The sequence below is a fragment of the Perissodus microlepis genome, chromosome 17 (genome assembly GCF_051167445.1).
Source record: "Perissodus microlepis isolate ML-2025 ecotype Zambia chromosome 17, ASM5116744v1, whole genome shotgun sequence".
Lineage (NCBI taxonomy): Eukaryota > Metazoa > Chordata > Actinopteri > Cichliformes > Cichlidae > Perissodus > Perissodus microlepis.
In genome coordinates this window covers 22909442-22931605 of record NC_140477.1, presented here as the reverse complement: position 1 = coordinate 22931605, position 22164 = coordinate 22909442, and the positions used below count along the sequence as shown (strand labels likewise).

At 39.3% G+C, this 22164-nt stretch overlaps 1 protein-coding gene across 3 annotated transcripts in view; it reads right to left on the bottom strand.

Annotated features, from left to right (window-relative positions):
- Positions 1-597: 597 nt before the first annotated feature.
- The window catches only part of ptpro (protein tyrosine phosphatase receptor type O), a 43451-nt gene continuing 21884 nt past the window's right edge, over positions 598-22164 (bottom strand). The window contains exons 15-27 of one of the 3 annotated variants that reach the window (XM_084910254.1): positions 21543-21663; positions 19819-19887; positions 17483-17566; positions 12065-12100; positions 10532-10613; positions 8081-8171; positions 7551-7627; positions 7291-7425; positions 6516-6638; positions 6274-6428; positions 5033-5168; positions 4743-4864; positions 598-3868 (exon numbers count right to left, since the gene is read on the bottom strand). In XM_084910254.1, coding sequence (XP_084766380.1) covers positions 4760-4864; positions 5033-5168; positions 6274-6428; positions 6516-6638; positions 7291-7425; positions 7551-7627; positions 8081-8171; positions 10532-10613; positions 12065-12100; positions 17483-17566; positions 19819-19887; positions 21543-21663 — 1214 coding nt within the window. In that variant the 3' untranslated portion in view covers positions 598-3868; positions 4743-4759. The remainder of the gene's footprint in view (positions 3869-4742; positions 4865-5032; positions 5169-6273; positions 6429-6515; positions 6639-7290; positions 7426-7550; positions 7628-8080; positions 8172-10531; positions 10614-12064; positions 12101-17482; positions 17567-19818; positions 19888-21542; positions 21664-22164) is intronic. The other 2 variants (XM_084910255.1, XM_084910256.1) reach the window with 2 other exon arrangements.

The window sequence follows — 22164 nt, the reverse complement described above, 5'->3', positions numbered from 1 at the left end:
TTAAAGATTTAGACAGTTTTTAACTCTCAGTGATGCCACGGTGCTCATTTGACTTTGGGACCTGAAGCGACGGAGTTTTGGACCCAGATACTCAGAGTCCTCGAGGCTCCTGACTACAGTAGCCGTAATGCTTCGACAATCCATCAAGCGGTCCGGTTTCGTAGCTTACCAAAGTCGTACTAAAACATTTTTGAGTGCCGTGCACCACATAAAATTGTTTCGAGGTCAGTAAGCACAAACACAATTCATACATAAGGTGCACTGTTGATTTTTGAGAAAGTTAAAGGATTTTAAGTGCGTCTAATAGTGCGGAAAATACGGTACAGTGAGATGGTCAGAAAAGCTAGAATCATATATTGTGGCACAGTGTACTCCATAAAGTTGACGTTTCAGTTGGCGACCTTCTGATTTTATTTTTCCCTCAAGTAGTACTCAGGACTCTGTTGTTCAAAGGAGCTACTGTTTTATATTCATGGTGCTATGTAAATCTATGTATTCATAACTATTGTATTTAAAAATTATATCGCCATTATGCCAACACACATGATGGTATCCTAAATTATTATGTAAGATCATACAGTTATACTTAGCACACACTGTTTTTACTGCAACATTTTTATTTTGTTCCAACACACACAGTAAAACTCTGTGACGGCGACCCGAGCTCGGGATCATCCTTCAAACTGTAAGTGACACAATGCACAATAATGGCACCAATGACGTACGAGTTCGACTGGACACACACTAAGCAAGAAAGAACTGTAGAAGAGTTTCAGTGCTGAGCTTCACAAAACTGTCTGCAAGTTCTGTCAGTTTTTAAAAATCTTTTTTTGACAGTCATACCAAAGTGCATTTCTCAGACCCCAGATGCATCCTCCACGTCCACGTCACGCTTCTAAACGCTGAGGCTTAAGAAACGGCGCCGGCGAGAATTCAGCTCCGAGCTCAGAGAAAGATGATTCACATTTACAACAACTTTTAAAAAACAAACTTCTAAAGCAACATCTCCACAAGAATAACTTTGCAATGACGAGTAGAAACAGAATAGTTAAGCAGTAGTAGTAGTATGTACAGTACATCTGATATCTAAGAGTGACATGGAAACTATTTCAGATCGAGCGGCGACTGAACCGAAGTACCCAACCGTCGAGGATCTGAGACGGCTGACAGGTAAAGACTTCAGGTGTGGTAAGCACAAGGCCACAAAGATGAATCATTTCACAAGTGGCCAGTGGCCTTTTTAAACATTCATTAATTACTGAAATATTTGCACAAACTTAATGCAAGGTGTCGTCAAAATAAAAATCTGTACTTCAGCATTAAGTGCGAGTTACCTGGTTTAGTATTCATTATGGGAATAACTAGCAAAGCAATTTAAAAGCTTTGCTCGATGTGCCAAAATGTAATTATTATGGGAAAAAAACTAAAATTCAGTTTGGTATGAAATCAAATTGAATTTTGATTTCATTCATCTGAAATGTGCTCCACTTTTCCCACCACGTATGTTGCAGTACACTTTCTAAAATAACAATAAATTTTGATTGTAGACTGTAGGAAGTGCAGAGTTTGGGTTATACATTTTATAAGCTTGATGAAATTTTTTAGCATTTTACCAAATCTTTTATTTGGATTGTTCAACCAGCTTTTGTGATTCATTCCAAAGCCATAGCTATCCCAAATGATTATACTCCCCCGTCCCCCAGAGTTGAGCTCTTATTTTGACGACACCCTGTATGTCCTGAATCGAGTGTAAAACTTTGGGTTCATTGAAGTCGACCACTCATCTGCTCAGTAGACATTCTCTACAATCATTGAGGAATGATGGAAATGTGAATATTCTTCTGCCCTTCATGTGAAATACTCGGTAGAAAGATGAACAATGAAAACTAAATCGCTGAATAGAACCTGATCTAACTAGCAGACACTGATGCTTCAATACTTTTCTGTACAGATCGAATTTGATGAGTCGGTCTCAGCCATTCGCAAACCGACACCAGGGGCCCAAAACCAGCAAAAACCTGAACTGTGGTGTTTTTTATTAAATGTCTGTGCTCACTGGTTTTCTTATAATGCCCAAAAAATCCTTTCAAAATGTTAAACTGTGGCAAAAACAAAACCCAACAAAATGCATTTTAGTGAAACGCACATGTTTAAAATACTTTTAGTCTAATACATACTAGACTGTAGTATGTGACATGGTAAAAAGGTACGAAATACTACATAAAATGTTAATGATTAAATTTTGGGTGTTTTACTCATTGAAAACACTACAAAAAATCTGTAATTAAAGTTAAAATAGAAAAGCTTAGAGTTCAAAATGAACGAGAAAACAAACCGTTGTGAAGGAAGTTTCTTTTAAACTTTCAAAGATACTTACAGGATGCCTACACTCTGTTTTGTTGCACTACAAACGCTGGATCACACGTGATGTCCAGTGAAATGTACGCTAAACGTTTATCGGTGTAGTGCTTCTTTATAGGAAGTCACTGTGGGCATATATAAGAAAACCACTGACTGCATCGGGACATTGAAATGCAGATATTTTTGTAACTTATTTATTTATACTTTCTAGTCCAGATTCAAAGGTATAATTTGTAGTTGTGTAATAACTGACTGCACTTCTAGACGGTGAAAAATCAATTTATGTGGGACCCAGAAGAGCTCTGCTGATATGCTGAGCAGATATGTTTCTGTGACTTCGGGCCAGTAACGGGGAAACTTGAGAGATTCTGTCTCCGATGTCCATGCTGTCGGATACGGTCCTTTTCCTCTGCCAGCCCGATCGGACAGTCCAAAGCTCTACAGTAGTCCTAACGTTAATCTACAGCTCCAAGCATGGTGACTGCGTGCTGATCGCCCACGGTGGGAAGCAGCAGCAAAATGCTTCCCTTCTTGTTCAGCAGCTCAGAGGCCTCAGTGCAAATACAAACTACAGCTCTACAACCACAGTCTCTAGCTTCTAAACTGGCCTCAAACACGCCGAGCGGCGACGGATGGCAGCGTGGGGACTGCGTTCCCCTCGACTCGTTTGTGCCCTCTTGTTGTACAGACCTAGCAAACATTCACACCGCTAGGGTTGATCACGATAAAGTTCGGATAGTGTTATGATGATGATATTTTTCTGCCGTAATTTGGAGCAGAAATCTGAAAAGTTCCTCATTTTTCACTTCTGAAGTTTGGCATATGCAGCCATGATGGAAAGATGACGTAAATGTCTCCAAACATCCGATTTGTGCTCATCTTGGGTTCGCTCTTTAGTGAATGTTTGCTGGGTTCTTCCTGTGCAGCAGTCCTGGCAGTTAATCAGCGAGCTCGAGCCATTGGGGTTTTTAATTATCGACGTGTGCGGTAGGTGTGGCAGTGCGTAATGATGAAATCTACCGCCGCCGACTCCTACGCCCCAAAAAGCCAGGAAAGCTGCACCGTGCAAGACGACGGGCAAAGCAAAACCTGAACCTAAAACAAAGGTTTGAAGGGGAGAAAGAGGCCAGTGTGCTTGCTGGTTTTACAGCGACTCCTGAGATTAAAAACATAAATAAAAATGAAAAACCACTGACTCCGTTCCACCGACTCGTTGCCTCAACTGATGCAGCTTGTCAATGCTCCTCCGAGCCCACGTTGGTGTGAGTCAGTCCAGTTCAGAGGGCAGGGCTGTGGTTGAACATGTTGGTCAGTCAGTGAAGGCTCCTTAAGGCAAAACTCCATCCCATGCTTTAACACCAATTCAAAGAAAGAGACTGATAATAGTTTTCTCTCGCCCAGATGTTCTATGTTGTGTTTTTTTTGTTTTTGATACTGATGATGAAGCGAGTCTTCTTCTGCAGAGAATGGATGCCTGAAGCACAGGAGGTTGGGGTGTGTTCACAGCCTGCAAGACAAGCAGAAGGGTTTAAGCACAAAGGGAGGATTTAGTCTAAAACACAAAGACATTTGTTTGGATCAACAAGAAGATGAAGGATGCAGAGATAAATTCAATTTAAATTTAAGGTCAGACTTTTTTTTTTATCACAGATTCGTTTCTGAGGTAGACAGCTATCAGACCATGGCATTTATATTTATACACTTTAAAAAAAACTTTTCTTCATAACAGACTTTAGGGTTGGCTTGACTCAGACCTGACAGGGTTCACTGAAACTTGTCCAAGATATTTAACCACTTCCTCTAGAACAGCGGTCCCCAACCTTTTTTGCACCACGGACCGGTTTATGCCCGACAATATTTTCATGGACCGGCCTTTAAGGTGTCGCGGATAAATACAACAAAATAAAACTAGTACCGGTACCGAAAAAAAGAAAATTTATTCATAACACACGTGAAAAGACCCAGGAAAACCGAGTAAACGATAAAAACGATAACAAAATAACGCTGAAAACCGATAAAAACCCTGAAAACTATACATTTCACACCTGAGCCTCAACTCTCGCGGCCCGGTACCAAACGACTCACGGACCGAGGCCCGGGGGTTGGGGACCACTGCTCTAGAAAGTTGTTGCTAATCATTATTGGTAGCAATGAAGATTAGCAGGGTTCTCTCTGGGTACTCCAGCTTCCACCCACAGTCCAAAGACATGCGACCTGTCCAGGGTAAACCCCGCCTCTCGCCCTAGGATAGCTGGAAAAGGGTCTAGCCCCCGCGGCAAAGATGAGGATGGATGGATGCTCTAAATCATTTTCTATACCGTGAATAACCATAAAGCATGTCGCGAATCGGGACGAGCCCTGATACTTCGGGTTTGACTCACGTCTGGAGGTGTCCACATTATGTCTTGCTGGCATTCTCGTAGATGACATCCGAGGTGATGGACTGCTGCTTTTTCTTCTGCCACATTAGCATGACGCACTGATGGATGAACACGTACTGCTCCTGCAGACAACAAACACCCTTTGATACTCACGATCACAAATTCAGGTCATTGAGGACATGTTGGCACAATCCAGTTGACGGTTTCTAAAGTGTGGACACTTAATGACTTCTTCAAGTAACTGTCTTATTTACACATGTATGTGTTGGTGTGACGTGCCAGTGTCTGACCTCAGTCTGAACCATCGACAGGCGATGCGATCGCATTTCCGACACCATGCCCAGGATGTCCACGTACTCGTGCTCTCTGATGTGCTGCATCAGGCGATCCAGAGCGATGAAGGTCCCAGTCCTGCCGACTCCAGCACTGACACAGACAGGCGGCATCATTAGAAACCAAATCACTGCTGTCGCTAGTCCACTAATGGACATCATAATGGCCATTACATCATCTCTCTAATTGCATTTTTATGGCTCAGACTGTCAGGAAACGAGTCGCCTTCCTGCTCTGAGAAAATCAAACCTGCAGAAATCAAACTCGGATAAATAGATTCACTCCGAGAAAGAATGAGGACATCTACCCAACCGCTCATAAAACCTGAACGCAAACTGGGACGTTAATGGAAGGTAGGTCAGTTTCCACTAACGGAGAACTGACTCAGTTCTGGTTCTAATACAGAAGCAATATGAAAAAACATGGACCTCATTGGCTACCAGAAAATACCAAGAGGAGGACTTTTTATGTCTCAGTTACAATAGAAAACCATTAAACATCTGTCGAGCACATACCCATCTGTCAGAGTCTACATGGTTCCAAGTATTTCTACCAAAGAAACGCTCCACGGCTCTAAAAGTTTTAAGTGACATCTAAGGAAGTTGGTGGATTGAGGGTTTTAGGAAAAGCCATGAAATACAAGATGATGGGGTTTGAATGTGACAGATTTACACGATTTTTAAAATACCAGGGAGTCTAAATGATCCAGTCCGTGGTTCTAGTGTTAAGATGGCTACACAGCTCCACAGATTACTGGTCCTGAAGATAGAAACACTGAGATCAGGGAAGGGCTACAGAAAGAACCTCTTCAATGATTCACACATTCCCACAAACCACCATTTTCCTTCCTAGGACCTGGGTTCGGTTTTTTACTTGATCCAATTCCATCGAGGATCCTAGAATCTTTGCAACCATCCAGGAAATCCAGCCCATGTTCGTAGAACCATTAATAGTGGCATATATTGTGCACTAATGTTTTATTTTGAAGACATTTGCGCATTGCTTCTCTGTTTAAATAATCAGACTGCACCACCACTAGGTACGCCGTTTCATTTTATTTCATTTAATGAGCAGGAATGACGAAAAGTTTCAATAATTGTGATTTATTTTAGATTGTCCATGTATCCACCAGAGGACGCTAACAGATGAGTCACAGCAAGATAAAATATCTGCAGATGTTTTTAAGGAGTGGCCTTACCTGCAGTGGACAATGATGGGGTCTTTGGTCCTGTTGGCCTGCTGGCGGACGATATGGACGAACTGCAGGATGCTCTCGATGGCATTTACCGTGGGGACGCCGTGATCCGGCCACGAGGTGTAGTTCAGGTGGAGGACGTCCTGACTCTCATCAGCCTGCAGGTGGCAGTAACAGTTCACGTTTGATAAATGCACTAACTGGAAGCTTTTGTCAGTAGCCGTTTGGAAGTCAAAGAAACTCACATATCCAAGTCTGAACTTCCTGATGATCCACTCTGGAGACTCGCTTTCAGATAGCAACTCTACACTGACCTCACCGTACATCACAGGGTCCTCATTGAAGGGCCAGTAATGATCACACTTCACCTGAAAACATGAAAAAAAATTACGGCCACAGTTAACAATGACCACCAGGGGGCAGAATTGTGCAACTTCTGTCATTTTACTCCCACACTATTTTTTTTTAAAGAAATTTTCGTCTTCAGATTCCCCCCCAAACACAAAATATTTGTGTGTACGTATTTTCCCCTTATTTATACTAATTTAGAAATATGACATTAATAACTTCATTATGCAAATAAAAAACACAACATCTTATTTGTTTTTATTCTTCTAATTAAAAAAGAATAATTTTCTGATCTGATGAAAGGTGAAGATGGTGATTCTGTGCTGAGCCGTAGGTGGATATGTGTAATGTGACTGTCTGTTGATTGTGTTAATCACATTACCTGTGCTCAGTCTGAATAAAACACCAATAAATAAACACCAAAAAAGCAGAATCCTTCGAAAACCATTTTTAGGAAGTATTTGCTACTACAAATTTTCTTCAAAACATTATTTATTAATCAATCTTTTAATACTTATTCTAATGAGTCATCTTTAATGGCAAATTTGTGGAATGTCTGTCTATTTTTACGTGTCTGTTATTTTTTTGATTTAAGTATAAAATTTAAAGCGGCTTGGAACCTCCAGATTTTCCACTTACAAAGAGCTAAACTGATTAAACCTAAAGTCTCACCCGGCGCCGTTCGCTGCACTGTGTGAGCATGACAATGATCGGGGATTTTTGCTGCAAAACCATCTTCCAGAAGTCATTGCGGGTCTCAGGCAGCGGACCCTGTGTGGCGATGTACTCTTTATTGTGTCTGTAGCCCTGGAATCCAAACACAAGCACAGCTTTACAGAAGAAAAAAGTAATTCATGCAAAATATGGACTATAAAAGAGATGAAAAACAAATAGATGCTAATTCCTCACGTTTGTGTTGTGGATGTACTCACGGGTATGTAATTGGCGTTGATGTAGTCTGAACCTTCGTCATTGTGCATCGAGATCAGCTTCACCCGACTGAAGTCATCTTAGAGCAGATTTTCTCTCGTTAGTCCCAAGATAAACTACAGGTCGTCACCAAACAGTAAAACTTGCCCTCGTACTCCGAGGAACACAAACGCTCACGTGACTTTAGAATCAGAAAAAATGAAAGCTCTCCATTTCTATAAAGGCACTTAATAATGGTATCTTCACTGTAGTGGTGTGCGCTGGTTTCAGAATACAACTCTGACGAGCTGGATTTTTAAGTCAGAGAAAAAGCACCGCAAGGCTCCATTTTACACATTTATTACAAACCGTCTAATGAAAGTAAATTTTCTCTGGGCAATAAATCAGTAAAGTGGAGGCTCACGGTTGATTTTATGGTTTCCCCATTATCAGCGGGTTGCTTTCAGTTCGGCCCCGCCTTCCTCTTTGTTCTGATGATCTTGTGTATTTTTTTTTAATAAATCTAGATATATACATGTTAGTGCAGACTCACAGGGGAGGATGTTGGTGTATCTGTTCTTGGGCCTGTTGATAGGAAGGTCAGCAGCATCATGGGAAAGATCCAAACCGATGCTCTTTAGATCCTGGAAAAAAAACCCATCAGTACTAAAATTAAGGATGAGGATCATTTAAATCTGAGTCAGATTTTAAAATTAAAATGCTCTTAACCCTTTAAGACCTACCATAGAACCAAGTCCGCCAGAGTTTATATTATATTTTTACATGCTGTAGTGCCATTTTTCGGAGCATTTCAAGTTGCTGTACACCAATACAACCATTATAGCCCAAATTTTAATAATATGTATGCATTAAGTGCATAGTAATTACATAAATTGCAAAACAGTGCAATAAACTACAAAAAAATTGAAAATCGTTTTGGTTTTTTTAACATATATTTCTAGTTAGAGAAATTTAAGAGGCTTATCCCTCAAAACTGTAAATACAAAAAAGTTGCACAAAATAGTTTCCCACCACAGGAAATTTATTTTGAGCGTCTTCATAGTTTTATTTTTGAAATTCACCAATTTTCATATACTGCAGGAAAAATGAAAATAAGTATTATAATGCAAATTTGCAAAAAAAAACAGCATATGCATCAAAATAAACTATTTCCAGCAGTGCAATTTGACTTCTAAGCATCGCAGAAACGACACAGAAAGTCATAAAGTCTAACATAACTTTTAAAAACACCAGTATAGCCTTACAAGGCCCTGATGGTAAAAAACTACATTTCTGCGAAAATGACGTCACTTTCGGGTTCGGGCAGGTCATGGCGGACATGCGATAGTTCGCGCTGATGGACGTAGGAAGTGTTACGAACAGCTTATTCGGATCGGCAAAGCGTGTTTCTGGAATATTATGTTTTTGTTGCTGCAAGCGCTTTTTATGCAATGTTTGCAAAGCTATATGTGGAAGGAAACTGGGACCTATGACAAGCTGATGGCACAAGATGTAAGTACAACTCCTCCGGTTTCATATGCAAAAAAAATTATTGCACTAGCTTACATGGTTGCAGTGCAACCGGGATTTAAAAATAGTTACGCAAAACGAAGCGTGCCGCTCCGACCGGCTTTAAAGGGTTAAAAAGCTCCGAGGTTATGTGAGATGTAAAATGGACCCAGGGGTCTTCTCCTCATTTCCTGTTCCTGTGCTGGATGTTCATATTAAAAATGACCAGAGTGTCTAATAATCAGCTCAGTGCATGTACACAAATCCCTGCAGCCTGTTCTAAACAGCGTTTATCACAGTTTTTCCTACTCTTGGAACTGTATGATGTAAGAGAGGGTAGACAGAAGCCCCACCCACCTCCTGTTCAAGTTCAAAACAAGTGATTTGATTTTTTTCTGTTTGTGAGTGTTAGAAGAAAGCTGGTTTAAATGAAGAGGAGCTAAAACGGGTTGTTTCAAAGAGCAAATGAACTGAAGCTTGGTATCAGATAAAGAAGGATTATTCTGAAGTGTGAATCATGCATAGCTGCTTGAACAGACAACAGTAAAAAATGCAGGTGGAAATAAGGGGAATGGATCCACTTTGAATAAATGTATAATACTGGGTGTATCAAAAGTTAAAACGCTGTATTTTTTAAGGAATTCAAAATTTTAAAATACCTGGATGAATATAAAGTTTTACATAGAAAACTTTATATAATGTCTGCATGTGTCTCCCGCCAAATGAGTGGCACGTGTCCATACGACAGGAAAAACCATCCCATGCTTTTGCGAGCACGTCTGCAGCCACCACTGTTGCCATGCTACCTACCAGCACGAATCTGCTCTAACAGGACATGTTTTGATTGTTACTCGTGAACGGCTGTGGATTAAGCACTCTAAAAATCAGATGACACACCCACTATAGCGTGCAGAAAAAGGTTTAAGCCTCACCGCAGTTTGAGCGCTAGAGGAACATTTTTAAACATTTGATTGCCTTCACTTCTACTGAGTTTTTGTTTTTTGTGCTTCAGTTTAGACCGTATTTATTTATGTAAAGAAAAACACAAAATCAGGCGCCACATGATAATTAAGCATCTCGCTGTTTTCCCAAGTAAGGGGAAGTGTCGCCCAACACCCTTGAAAGGCACACCCATGCAATATATAACTAAAAGACATATTTCATTTAAATTGTAAACATTTAAATGTTATATGTGAACTGATGAAATATGTAAGATCCTGCTCACTTGCTAACGTCAGGCGATGTATTAGAGCAGCATTCACTCCTGCTGATCTAAATCGACCTGCAGACTTTATTTCATCACTCACTAGCCTAGAAGCTTCTCAAGGTCATTTTGGGACATTTATTCACTTCCTCTTTCGGTTTTTGCTACCGAAACGTCACCAGAACCAAAGTTAAATGATATAAAAAACACAGAGGGTTTCAGATGCTTCCCTCTGCTTCTCAGGACAAACGTCAGGCCTGTTGGTCTCAGAAGACGTGATTAAAGCTGTACCTCGAACTGCAAGGAGAACTTGTAGGCAGAGTCCTTGCTCATGTCTTTGAAGAAGGCCTCAAAGTCGTCCAGCTGCACAGGGCTGAAAGCACAAAAAAACCACTATCAAATGGCTGACACCCACCACCGTCTTTACATTTCGCTTTTAATCTCACCGATAACGAAAGCTCCAAGTCCTACGGGCAGACGTTTGCTGCACAAAACCTTTAATGAGCTCTAATGTTGGACCTGAAGATCTCTTCACCCCAAACAACCTGCAGCTGGTTCTATGAAATATTCAGTTCACCTCACCAACATTTCTTTAGCTCACACTGCAGCAGTGTAGAAGCCTTGATGCTGTCAGCTCATTTATCCATGTGCCTCACTGGCCAGCTTGCCCTGTGCAAGTCATCTTTTCAGCTGTCACAAGAGAATAACCAGCGCCTGATTCAAGAGTAGCTAAGCTACAGCTAGCTTGCTAATGTCAGTTTTTTAAACTGGAAAATTTTAAATTAAGTAAGTTTAAATAAATTAGTCAAGAAAAATAAAGAACAAGCTGCTGTAATACAATCCAATTGCCCTGAATGAAAGATAGATGGGCCTATGTCTATACAGCACCAGCTCACAGGTAGGCAGGTAAGTAGGAAGAAAGAAAGATAAATAGGTAGGAACATAAATAGGTAGGCAGGTAGAAAGTAGGAAGGACATAGCCAAGAGGACAGTTAGGCAAGATGGGATGGAAGAAGGCAGGTAGGTAGATAGGAAGATGAGAAGAAACGTAGAGAGGTATACGTGGAGGTAGGAAGGGCAGGTAGAAAGATAATGAAGATACAAAGGTAGGTAGGCAGGCAGATAGATGTAATTAAGGAGAGAGTTAGGTAGGCAGTAAGGGAATAACAGGGATTTGGGTAGGGAAAGGGTAACATAGGTAGGTAGAAAGGAAGGTAGGAAGGGAGTCAGGAAGGTAGGCATATAGTAAGGCAGGAAGACAGGTAGGTAGGTAGATAGGTACTAGGAAGGTGGTTAAGAAGATAGGTGGATAGATGGCAGTTTGAAGAAAGTTGGAAAGTATCAGAAACGTCAGGCTTCAGACTTCATTTACATTTGTTGATCACCAAAAACTTTGCATTGGTTCTTAAAACACTGTTACAGGTAACCAGCATAAACAGGTAATTAACACATAGTCACTACACTGCACAGGGAACACTTACTCCATAGTAATAATAAGATGGAGCAAAAATGTATCTGTTGCCACCTAAAGGTCGAAGTTCTTGCAATGCATTAATGGGTTCATCACTAAGGTAAAGCATGAGCAATTTCATGCACTTTAATAAATATTTTATCCTGAAATAATTTATTAACAAACCTTTAAACACCCACAAAAGTCAGAAATCCCTCTGAGTACACAGTTAATGTTGGTTCAATTTCTCAGGAGACTGCTGGATAAAACTGTTTTCTGGCTGAAGGATGGTATTAGTGGTGAACACACGCACACACACACACACAGAGAAAGATGGAGCCCACAGGCTGAAAGCTGCATGCAGTCGTCGTTACCTTGTTAGCTTCCGTTTCTTTAAAGCAGTCTTGCTCCTATAAAATACAAACATGTCAAGTCCTTGTGATGATTTCTGACCCCTCCTTCATTCACATCATTAGCTCATGTTGGGCTTTGACCGATGCAGGTTTTTACCCCTTAATGTAGCATCTCCCCCTGCTGTGTGGTTTGTTTTCAGTTCGTTTGTAAATTGCTCATTAAACCCAAAAAGCTCCAGCAGAACAAACACGATCCAGAGGTTCAGTTCAAGGACTCCAATTAGCTCAGGTGAAGCCTAGCAGACAGCAAGCTGCTACACCTTCCTGTGTTTCCATATACCTGACAATCAAAGAGGCCACACCCCTAATAATAGAAATTTTAAGCCATATTACAATTTAAACATGTGGGTTATAACAACATATAAAATTTCACCCCTAACAGTTTCATATTTGTCTCTGACTCCTGATATGTGCCCCACTTAAGCTGCTAAAATCTTCTTCAATATGTAATAAGTATGTAATAAGTTTAATACAGTTGTTATGAAGGGGAAATCGCCTATAGAGATGAAAACAGTTTGTGTATAAGGCTGTAAACATGTTTGTTTCTGCTGTAAAGTTTTAATATGGGAGTCTAAAAAGTTGATTCTGTTCATGTGGATGTAGCGTAGTTTCTTGATGATAAATATCCAAACTGTCATGACCATTGATCAACAACCACTGATCAAAGACCTTTGATCAATGACAACTGATCAATGGCCATCAGTACCAATCACAGTATTGTAAGATGGTGACAGATGTACCCTTAGGCCCCCTCTTCAATTCAGAGATGGTCTTTCCCTTTTCATGTAAATGGCCTCCTTGACTGGATGTGAACATCCTCATCACTGAAACAGTGTCCACTGGCCTGTAGGCGTAAACAGACTGTGAAGTCCTGCTTGATGAGGTAGCTCTTCTGTGTTGTGCCATCTGCTTCGCCAGAGGTTGTTTGTTTCCCTCATGTATAAATCACAGCAATCCTCCTGGCACTTAACAGGGTACACTATATTACACTGTTTGTGCCAGGGGACCTAATTTTTGGTGCAGCGTGTTTAGAGTAAAATGCGTGTCGACTGTTCCAATACTCCTGACACATAAGGGATCGCTAAGGGTTTTTGCCTAGGCAGCAGTTGTTCTTCTCTCCTGGATCGCCTGGAGCTTTCGCTCACCATGTTAGAATACTGTGATTGCAGCCTCTGCTAGAAATGAGAGGAACTGCAGGTTTTCAGTGTTTGTGCCTATTTGCGCCCCAGAGGCTGAAGGTTCAGACTTTAGTTCCACAGTTAAGAGTCATGGGCAGGTAGAATATTCTATTTAAAGCATTTCCTGTATACATTTCTTGAATTATAGTTCTGTGGTTATTATTAACACGAGAAGTTATTCAGTTTTAAGTCATGTCCTGCTGAGTAAAAGCCTTTACTAAAATATATCCAGACTTTAAGTGGAAATAAATGGTCTATTTTAGATCAAATTTGTGAACTGCCACAATGCTTAAAATATTAAGATATTTGATACTGTAAAACACCAAATATCTTTCTTAAAATGTATTTAAATGTTATCAATAATCACTTAATTTTTACTGACAAAAATTAGAAATATTGTTTCTTTTTTGGGCCTTTTTTGATAGAAGCAGTGAAGAGTGACAGGAAAGCGGCAGGAGAGAGAGAGGGGAAAACATGCAGCAAAGGGCCACAGGTTGGATTCTATTTTATTCTAGACTAGATCTCACATTTCATTTTTTGGCGTGAACAAAATTTCCAGGTTATGATGAATGAGCAAATATAGTTGCCTGTTTCAGTATTAGAGGGGTTTTTTTATGATGCACCATGGCAACAATAAAATATATCACTAGCTGGGTCCACGTCCTCATTTTAGGTTTGACAGTGTTTTAGTGGGTAAAAATGAATGCTTTGACATGAATTGAGCTGCGGTTTGGGGAAGGCCTCGAAGGGGACTGGCGATGGCTCCCAGGCCTGGCAGATGCCCATGCACTAAATAGAAATGAAGAAGTTAAAGAATTGAGAACAAGAAGGGAGGGAGGAGGGTGGGGCACGTAAACGAGAATGAACAGCTTGCAGAACTGGGGGAACCTATATAGATGACAACCGGAAGGAGCGTGTTTGGAGACGTGGGCCTGCTCCTGAAATTCCAATACATAATCTCCAACTAAACTGTACATTAATTATTCCAGTCACTTACTGAATTGCATAAAAGCACCAAGTCATTTTGTTTTGGATTTAGTCCCAGGTAAAATGATGGGTTGTAGTTTTTAGACATTTTTGCTGCCTAACTGAAATCTTATTGAGGTTCAGATTCTGTCATATATCTACGCAATAATAAAAGGGTTATGGTCTATCTTCAGTAAGATAGATTCACACAAATCACTTTTGCATATAACGCCAGTACCGAACCCAAGCATCGGTCCAACCCAACAAAGCAGAACTTCAAAATAAGTCGACCCATCAAAGCAAGACAATGTCATGCTCACAAGTATCGTCTTCATCTAGATCTGCTACCTGCTTAATGCTACAGTCACACTAAGGAAAACAAACCATGGCACAACCTTAATTACTGCAAAAGTGTGCAATGAACTTGCCTTGCCTCTGAAATAATTTTTGAATTTGCTTTGGAAATTTGCTTTGGAAAAAAGGGACCAGGTCTGCAACCATTCAGTCAGTTGCTGGCTTCAAAGTGTCAACACAGCATTAAAACAACAAAAAGATGGAGTCAGTCTGCTACCAGTTTACAATTACATTGGGTCAAGTTGGCAATAACATGCAATCTGTCTGTGATAATACGGCAATTAACTGGGATAAATTTGCTTAAATTACAAATCTGTTGCAATCAACAAACACAGAAAATAAAACAAACACACATTCATCTCATAGATTTAAAAAATAACACAAATAACACAGCAGTTTACCTGTACACACAAGCTTGCTTTTATGTAGGAATATAATCAGATTATAATCAGCTGGCAACCAATTGAGTTGAGGTCCTTATTACAAAGTGATGGATTGTAGACGAATTGCAATTATCAGTGCAGACTGACTCAGACTTCAGTATATTGGCAATCTGTCTGCATTTATACATTATCAAGATCTTATTTGTGAATCTTCTCCAATTTTTTTGAGAGTGATTGCAGTCAGTCCGAGTTGGAATACGACCGTTTCAAGACAGGTTTCTTCCTACCAGGCGACCTGTACAGTCACCTTGTGATTGCCCAGATTAAAGGTGTTACACAGTTAACCTCTGGATTACCCAGGAGGTCAAGGAGGTTGCCGTCCTATTTTCACCCTAGTGTGACTGAGCCATTAAGTTTCTCCACAATCATGCATCTTCTGTAATTTTTGCTCTTCATACTTCTGTATCTACATTCAACCATTTAACACAAATTGTGTTAAATTGGGCCAAATTTCCCCCTGAATCACTCATGATGTCCTGAAAGTTCCTTGGTTTACAACCAAGTTTTCAAACATCAAGTGGGAGGAAATCTGGAGATGCTAAAACACAATCCGCTAGTTCATCTTGATCCATCAACATGCACATCACATCTACAATCTATGAGAGAACAGAAATCACAACTGAGTAACAAAGAGACTTCTAAAGAGAAAGTCCACAAAGAGAGAGACAGGGAGCATGCAGACACCAAAGCCGGAGTTAGCATCGAGAGTTCGCTTCATGCTGAAGTACATCTAACATGTTAGTAGAAATACACTCAATGTGACTTTGAAGGTGTAACCACAGACACAGCATTGCAAGACAAAGTTCAACATGTCAGAATTGACATCTGACTACCTATTTACCTCGGGAGTTCCCTGTAGTTTCAAAATGAAGTGTCAAGTCTGGTGATGTTTTATATATTAAGTTTGATATATTTTTGTTCTTGTCAACAAACAGTCACATATCCAATCCAACACTGAGTTTTGTCTCCTGCTGGCAACTAACACTAAAGAAAACATTACAAATAAAAATAATTTATAACACAAAAAAACCTAAAGGGTTCCAAAATGGATCCCTGAGGAACACCAGATTTCATATTCACAGAAGCAGAATTGCAAGTAATCTATTTATACATCTAAAGATATTTTTTCTTTTATTTGACTGTTTTATTTGATATTTATCTACATATAAACATGAATTAGTAAACATGAATAGTAAGAAATTCCAGCTGATTATACTAGATAACTTAAAAATGATCACATTTGTTTTTTGGTTTAGTCCCAAATAAATTGATGAGTTTTTTGTGAGCATTAAGTGTAACATAATGCTATAAACACACACCCAAAATTGTATTCAAATTTGAGACTAAAGGCCATGCATAAATAAAACAGTAAATCCCTGGTGACAGAAAAATAGATCTTGGGTGCATTTGTAACATAAACTATGTATTGTGCTGAATTGAGGTAGCGGTTCTTACACAAAAAGTACCAAACTGAATATCCTGAAGCTTGGTGGCGACGTGGAGCATGGATTATTGAAGAAACCTGTTACATTTTGGTTTTAATCCCGATCACTTTAAACTTGCAAAAGAAGACAATGGCTTTGCAATTAGGCTAATTCATTCAGTCATATTAAATAAGTGTGTCCTGGAAAAACAACACAGGCCTTGAAATTAACCCTTGTGAAAAACTAGATTCACTATCTAATCTAAGTAAATTTGCTAGAATTAGAGAACCATCACAGGACATTTTCAGCCACACCATCCCTATGCAGTCGTGGTATGCAATGAAGTCACTAGTTTCTTAAAAGATAAATGAGTGTATTTTGGCTATAGAAGCATGGATAAAACTGAGGGAGGAGCTCAAGGTGGTTGGATAGGTCTATTAATGTTGTACTTTTAAACAGGACATGGCTATTTGTTTTCTACCAACCACCAAAACAGTCACTGCCCGACTTTAACTCTGTGGTTATTATTTTAAACTTGATGAAGTGGTTATTTTAACCCAAACCACAATGTTTTCCTGATTGAAATGACCAAAACACCTATAGCCAATCAGAAGTTATTTCATTGCTACAAAAAAGGATCAAAGCTTTTGACCCATTAATCTCTCACTTCTCTTGTTTTATGTGGACCATTGTTGACCAATGAAAAGGACTCTTTTGTTGGCAATAGTTTGGTTTTCTTTGTAATTGATATTAAAAAAAATATTGACCTAAAAATAGAAAATATGAATGATGAAAACCCTGAGGTACATCACACTGACAAATGGATTGTTGTTTTACTCCATACAAAACACCACCAGACTTATTTGTGAACTCTGGATCCAGAGGTGATCCGTGACTCCTCACTTTGGTTAATTTTGAGAGTAAAACAGTGTCTCTGATCAATACTGTTGGCTGTGGCTCTGCTTAGACATGCCCCTGAAGTGCAGTGTTTTTGGCCAGCAAGTGCTTACTTACCAAGGATTAATATAAAAAGCCAAAAGATAGTCAGTCCAAAGGCAGGATGGCAGTAGGGTAAGGAAGGCAAAGAGACTTCTTCGCCTGAAGGGGGTTCAAATAAAAACAAGAATAAAAAAAAAAAAAAAAAACAGACACGAGGGGGGTGATAGGTTGGGGACAGAACATGGTGCTCCATTAGTAAAGAGGCACAGAGCGTCAAGAGCTTCACATTAGTGCTGAACACAGAGTTAATGCATCATGCAGCCGCTCAGAGAGTGTCCTGTTGTGTCTCTGGAGGACAACAGGAGTCTGTATGCTGCTGGACGTCAATGGCCACTCTGTTTCTTTTACACAACCCCCCAGCCTGAGTCTGTGACATCACTGCGTCCTCCCCGCCATCCCACAATGCAACCCTCAGCCAGGACCGACACCATGTATAAACAGTTCTCAGTTTGTCACTTGGCAGTGACAGCCACCTTTATGAACCTGATGATCTCATTTACATTTGTGGTGCCTGGGTAATGACCCCACTGATGCCGATACATTTATGAACTCCTCTTTGTCCGTCTGGGTTTTCCTGAGTTTTCTTGATGAAGCTCGGGAGCACAAACATTAAAATTTAAGTCATGTCAAACTTCTACATTTTATTGCCACAGACTTAAATGTCTCTGTAGTATCAAGTAATAAAACTAAGTCTAAAACTAATCCTAAAACAACTTACTGGATGAATTATCTTGCTGACTTGTTCATAAAAAATGGGAAAACATTTAGCCCGCTAGATACACTGGATAATACACTGTTAGTTTCATTCCAATTTTTATCTTTGAAAAATATTTGCATCACCTTCTTGCAAATAAAATTATCTAACCAATGTCATAAAAGTGTAAAACTGTGAGTTTAAAAAATTAATATCCCAGGAAGTGAGCTTTGAGGTACACCATACTGGTTTACACTGGTTGCTTTGGGCTTTTTTCAGGATTTGTTGAAAGCAATCAAAGAATTCAGATAAAAATCAGGTTAATTAGAAGGTAAATTACATTAATTCCAAGACTTATCTTCCTTAACTCTTTCCCCCACAAACATGACATTTGACGACCTCCCCTGAGGTGTAGCAAGTTTCTACACTTCAGTGTATATTAATGAAGAGGTGGTTTGATGACAATTACAGTCATTTTTGAGTTTCTCCAAGAGTAGGTCCATTGGAAGAGACCACCTGTGCTAAATTCTGATGCACTATAAGCAGAAACCGCTCAGTTCATATAAGAACTCCTATTAGGCTTTCAAGGCATAAAGAGTTCAATCAGAATTAAACATAAAATTGTACAAAACATATGGAGAATTGTTCATCATGATGAGTTTCTTGCTTATACCTTTCATATTTTGCAACTATAAATAACCTAACTGTACATCATATTTATATTGTTTTGCTCTATTTTTTATGCTGTTTGTAGTTTTTGTTTTTCTTTAAGTGGTTCCATTGTTATATAACATAAAAAAAGGATCATTTAGTTCTTTAAAACTTGGTATATTCAGATAAATGCTCTCGACAGAATTTCCTTTTGGAGCATCAGTGGGGGCATCGCGTTTTCATCACATCCACACTGCTGTGACATCACACAGTGAGTCTGTCCACATGCACATTAAAAGCAAACTGCACCATCACATCAAGAAGAAGAAGACACTCTGATGGAAATGTGCATTTAGTGATGGAAGGTCAAATACAACAGCAGATGGAAGCCAAGGTTCTGCCTTAACTGACCGTCTTTCAGCTGTTATATTAATCACAAATCTCCAAATGTTTGTCAGAAATAACATGTGAGACTGAATTTGATCCATCAGCCATTTCACAGTTTAAAAACAGGCACTTTTTGCCTCTTCTGCTTGATTTTAAAGGAGAAATAAAATTGAATTATCTTTTCTTGTTTTGAACAAATTAACACGACTGACTCAAAAAGCAACATTTTGTCCTTTTAATCTGAGATTAGGGGAAATTCAAAGCTTTCATCATCATCAAACACCCCATTTCAGCTGGTCCAAACAAAGCAGGCAAGGGTGCTGAGCTCTTTGTCGTCGTCATCATCATCATCATCATGGTCATCGTCACCGTCACCTCAAGCTGTATAAAGCACCACAGATGAGCTAAAATCTGTGCCTATATGTTCAAATCCCTAATCTGCCTCTTCAATCCCCCTTCTGGGCTGCTAATCTGCCTCTGATTGGGTCTTTCGTGGGTGTTTACACATCCAAACCGAGGTTGTGTGATTACTCTAAATCCAAGCTAAAACAACATCCACCCGTGCGTGAACGCTTAATTTGTGATCTGAAGATGAACAAACACATGACGAAGCTCGTACCAGTTATATGGAAGCTTTCCGTCTCTCTCAAACGAGGCGAAGTTGACAAAGGTCTCCGCGCCACACTCTCTGAAACAGAAATTAACAAGCACATGTGGTGAGAACAGCTCAGTTTGAGGAACTCAGAAATTATAGATGACTTATAAGGAAATGGAGGAAGCTGTGAAGTGAGTATGAAAAGAAAATTTACAGTAAAATAAAGAATTTATCAAGCCATCTGAAAATAACGACTTTCTTTGCTCAAACATTTTAGAAGCATTTTAAAAAATAAAAATTCAAAAAGGTGAAAAATAAAAATGAAAAAGATAGAATAACTGGAGAGATGATACAGGGTAAAGTTACGATCATAAGGTAATCATAACTTTGTAACACAGTTTAAACGTTTTAACATCTGCATGTGATTCAGTAGTAAAAGTCTGCATGCCGCATTCTGATTGGCTCATGTGAAAAATTTGAAATAATTCTGCTTACTGATGTTTATTAATGCTTTCCATTACATTTTTTAATGACTTTGGCCACATAAAATTAAATGTAGAACTATTAATTTATAATTTTATAATGTTAACTTTTGCATTAAATTATTTTGACACATTTAAAAAACACTACTCAATGTTAAAAAGGTTCTAGTGCTTCTGTAGTCTGACCTACATTAAAAAACCTGAATTATAACGTAAGTGTAACGAAAACTGTTGAGTAAAAATTATATGATTTAATTTTAAATTAACATCACATTTTTAAATGCACCATTTTAATGTCACAGCATTTATATCCTGCATAAATATGATACAAAAACTCCTAAATTGAATGTGCAAAGTAGAAATTGATTTAAAATGTATTCATTTTAACTTTTGTATTAAATTGATTTTTTTTTCATAATTTTCATGTTAAAAAAGTAAATCTTTTATTTTTGTCATACATGTAAGTATTTTTTATTTTCCACATTATATTTGAAATGTAGCATTAAGATACATTCAAAAAATCTGTATTTTATTTTAGTACAAAAAAGAATACCATTATTCTATAACTCTGTAAAACACACATATTACAGTACACACAGCGTAATACTGTGTAAATATTGCTTCCTCAATAACGTGTAGGTCTATAAAGTGCCTCGTAAACACCGCCCATGCCGCTCAGCCTCCTGACAAGAGGAAGTAGTTTGCGTCCTAACTCGTGCGTGTCATGACTCTAAGAAAAAAAGGTGTTGTGAATTATGAACGCCAGTTAGCTGGGCATTAACGGCTGACCACAGCAGACCACAGCTTGACTGCTTTACAGATTAGTGTACAGCATGCAGACACCCTCTCAGTTATTTCCTCAGAAATTCAGCTGTGAATCACTCTGAAGCTCCAAGATTATTCATGCTCATAAACTCCAATAACTGTGATCCAAATTCCATCATTTCTATTCTAAATGAAGGACTTTACTTTACTTAAAACTAGAATAAAGTCCATAAACTGATCTCAATGGGCATTTCAAAAACAAGACATTCAGGACATTCAGGACACATGCTTGTTTTTTTTTTGCAGGATCTGCTGCAGAAATGCACACAGAAACTAACCTCATGCACTACAACTCATGCACAGTATCTCATACAGTATAAACTCATACACTGTATCTCATACAGTATAACTGTCACACAGAGTGAAGCTGTGAAGGCCAAATGAACAACAGATGACTGTGTGACAGCAGAGGGCACTGCTGCTGTGCTGACTTTGAGTTACCTGGTCATCTGCAGGTGTTTCTTGCGCAGCACAAGCAGGAACAGAACGAGCAGGCTGATGAGCAGGATGCTGAGGACAGCCAGAGCCGAGATGGCAGCAACGCTTGGATTCATCTCTTTGGCTGCAGATATACAGACAGACGCACAGACAGACGTTGTTACCTCTCAGCACAGTCCTCTCCGATTTCATCAGTTTTCTCAACACAGAACCCTTCCTGTATGGTACTTTCACATTAAAGTTCTTTTATCAAGTGGGTGGCCTCCAACTGTACTTTGCTACAAACATAGACTATAAAAGACCGACATAGAAATTGTGAGCTTCTTGTTGTGTTGAAAGAGGGGTGGATCTCACAATCCTTACTCATTGATTTACAACCTGTAAATCAATGCTCACTGGTTAACACCTGTTATGACAAGGTGTTAACCAATGAGCTTGCTGCTTCTCTGTGACTAACGGCACCAAAACGTTTCATTGAGTTGCTGCAAGCAGCTGGAAAGAGTTCACTGAGCTCAGCTCCACAGCACAAATCTTCTTCATGTCATACTCACCCTCAGTGACTGCAGTTCACTTTACTGCCTGCAGGAGTGACTAAAAACATTTTAAATCTTCAAATTAAAGAGCT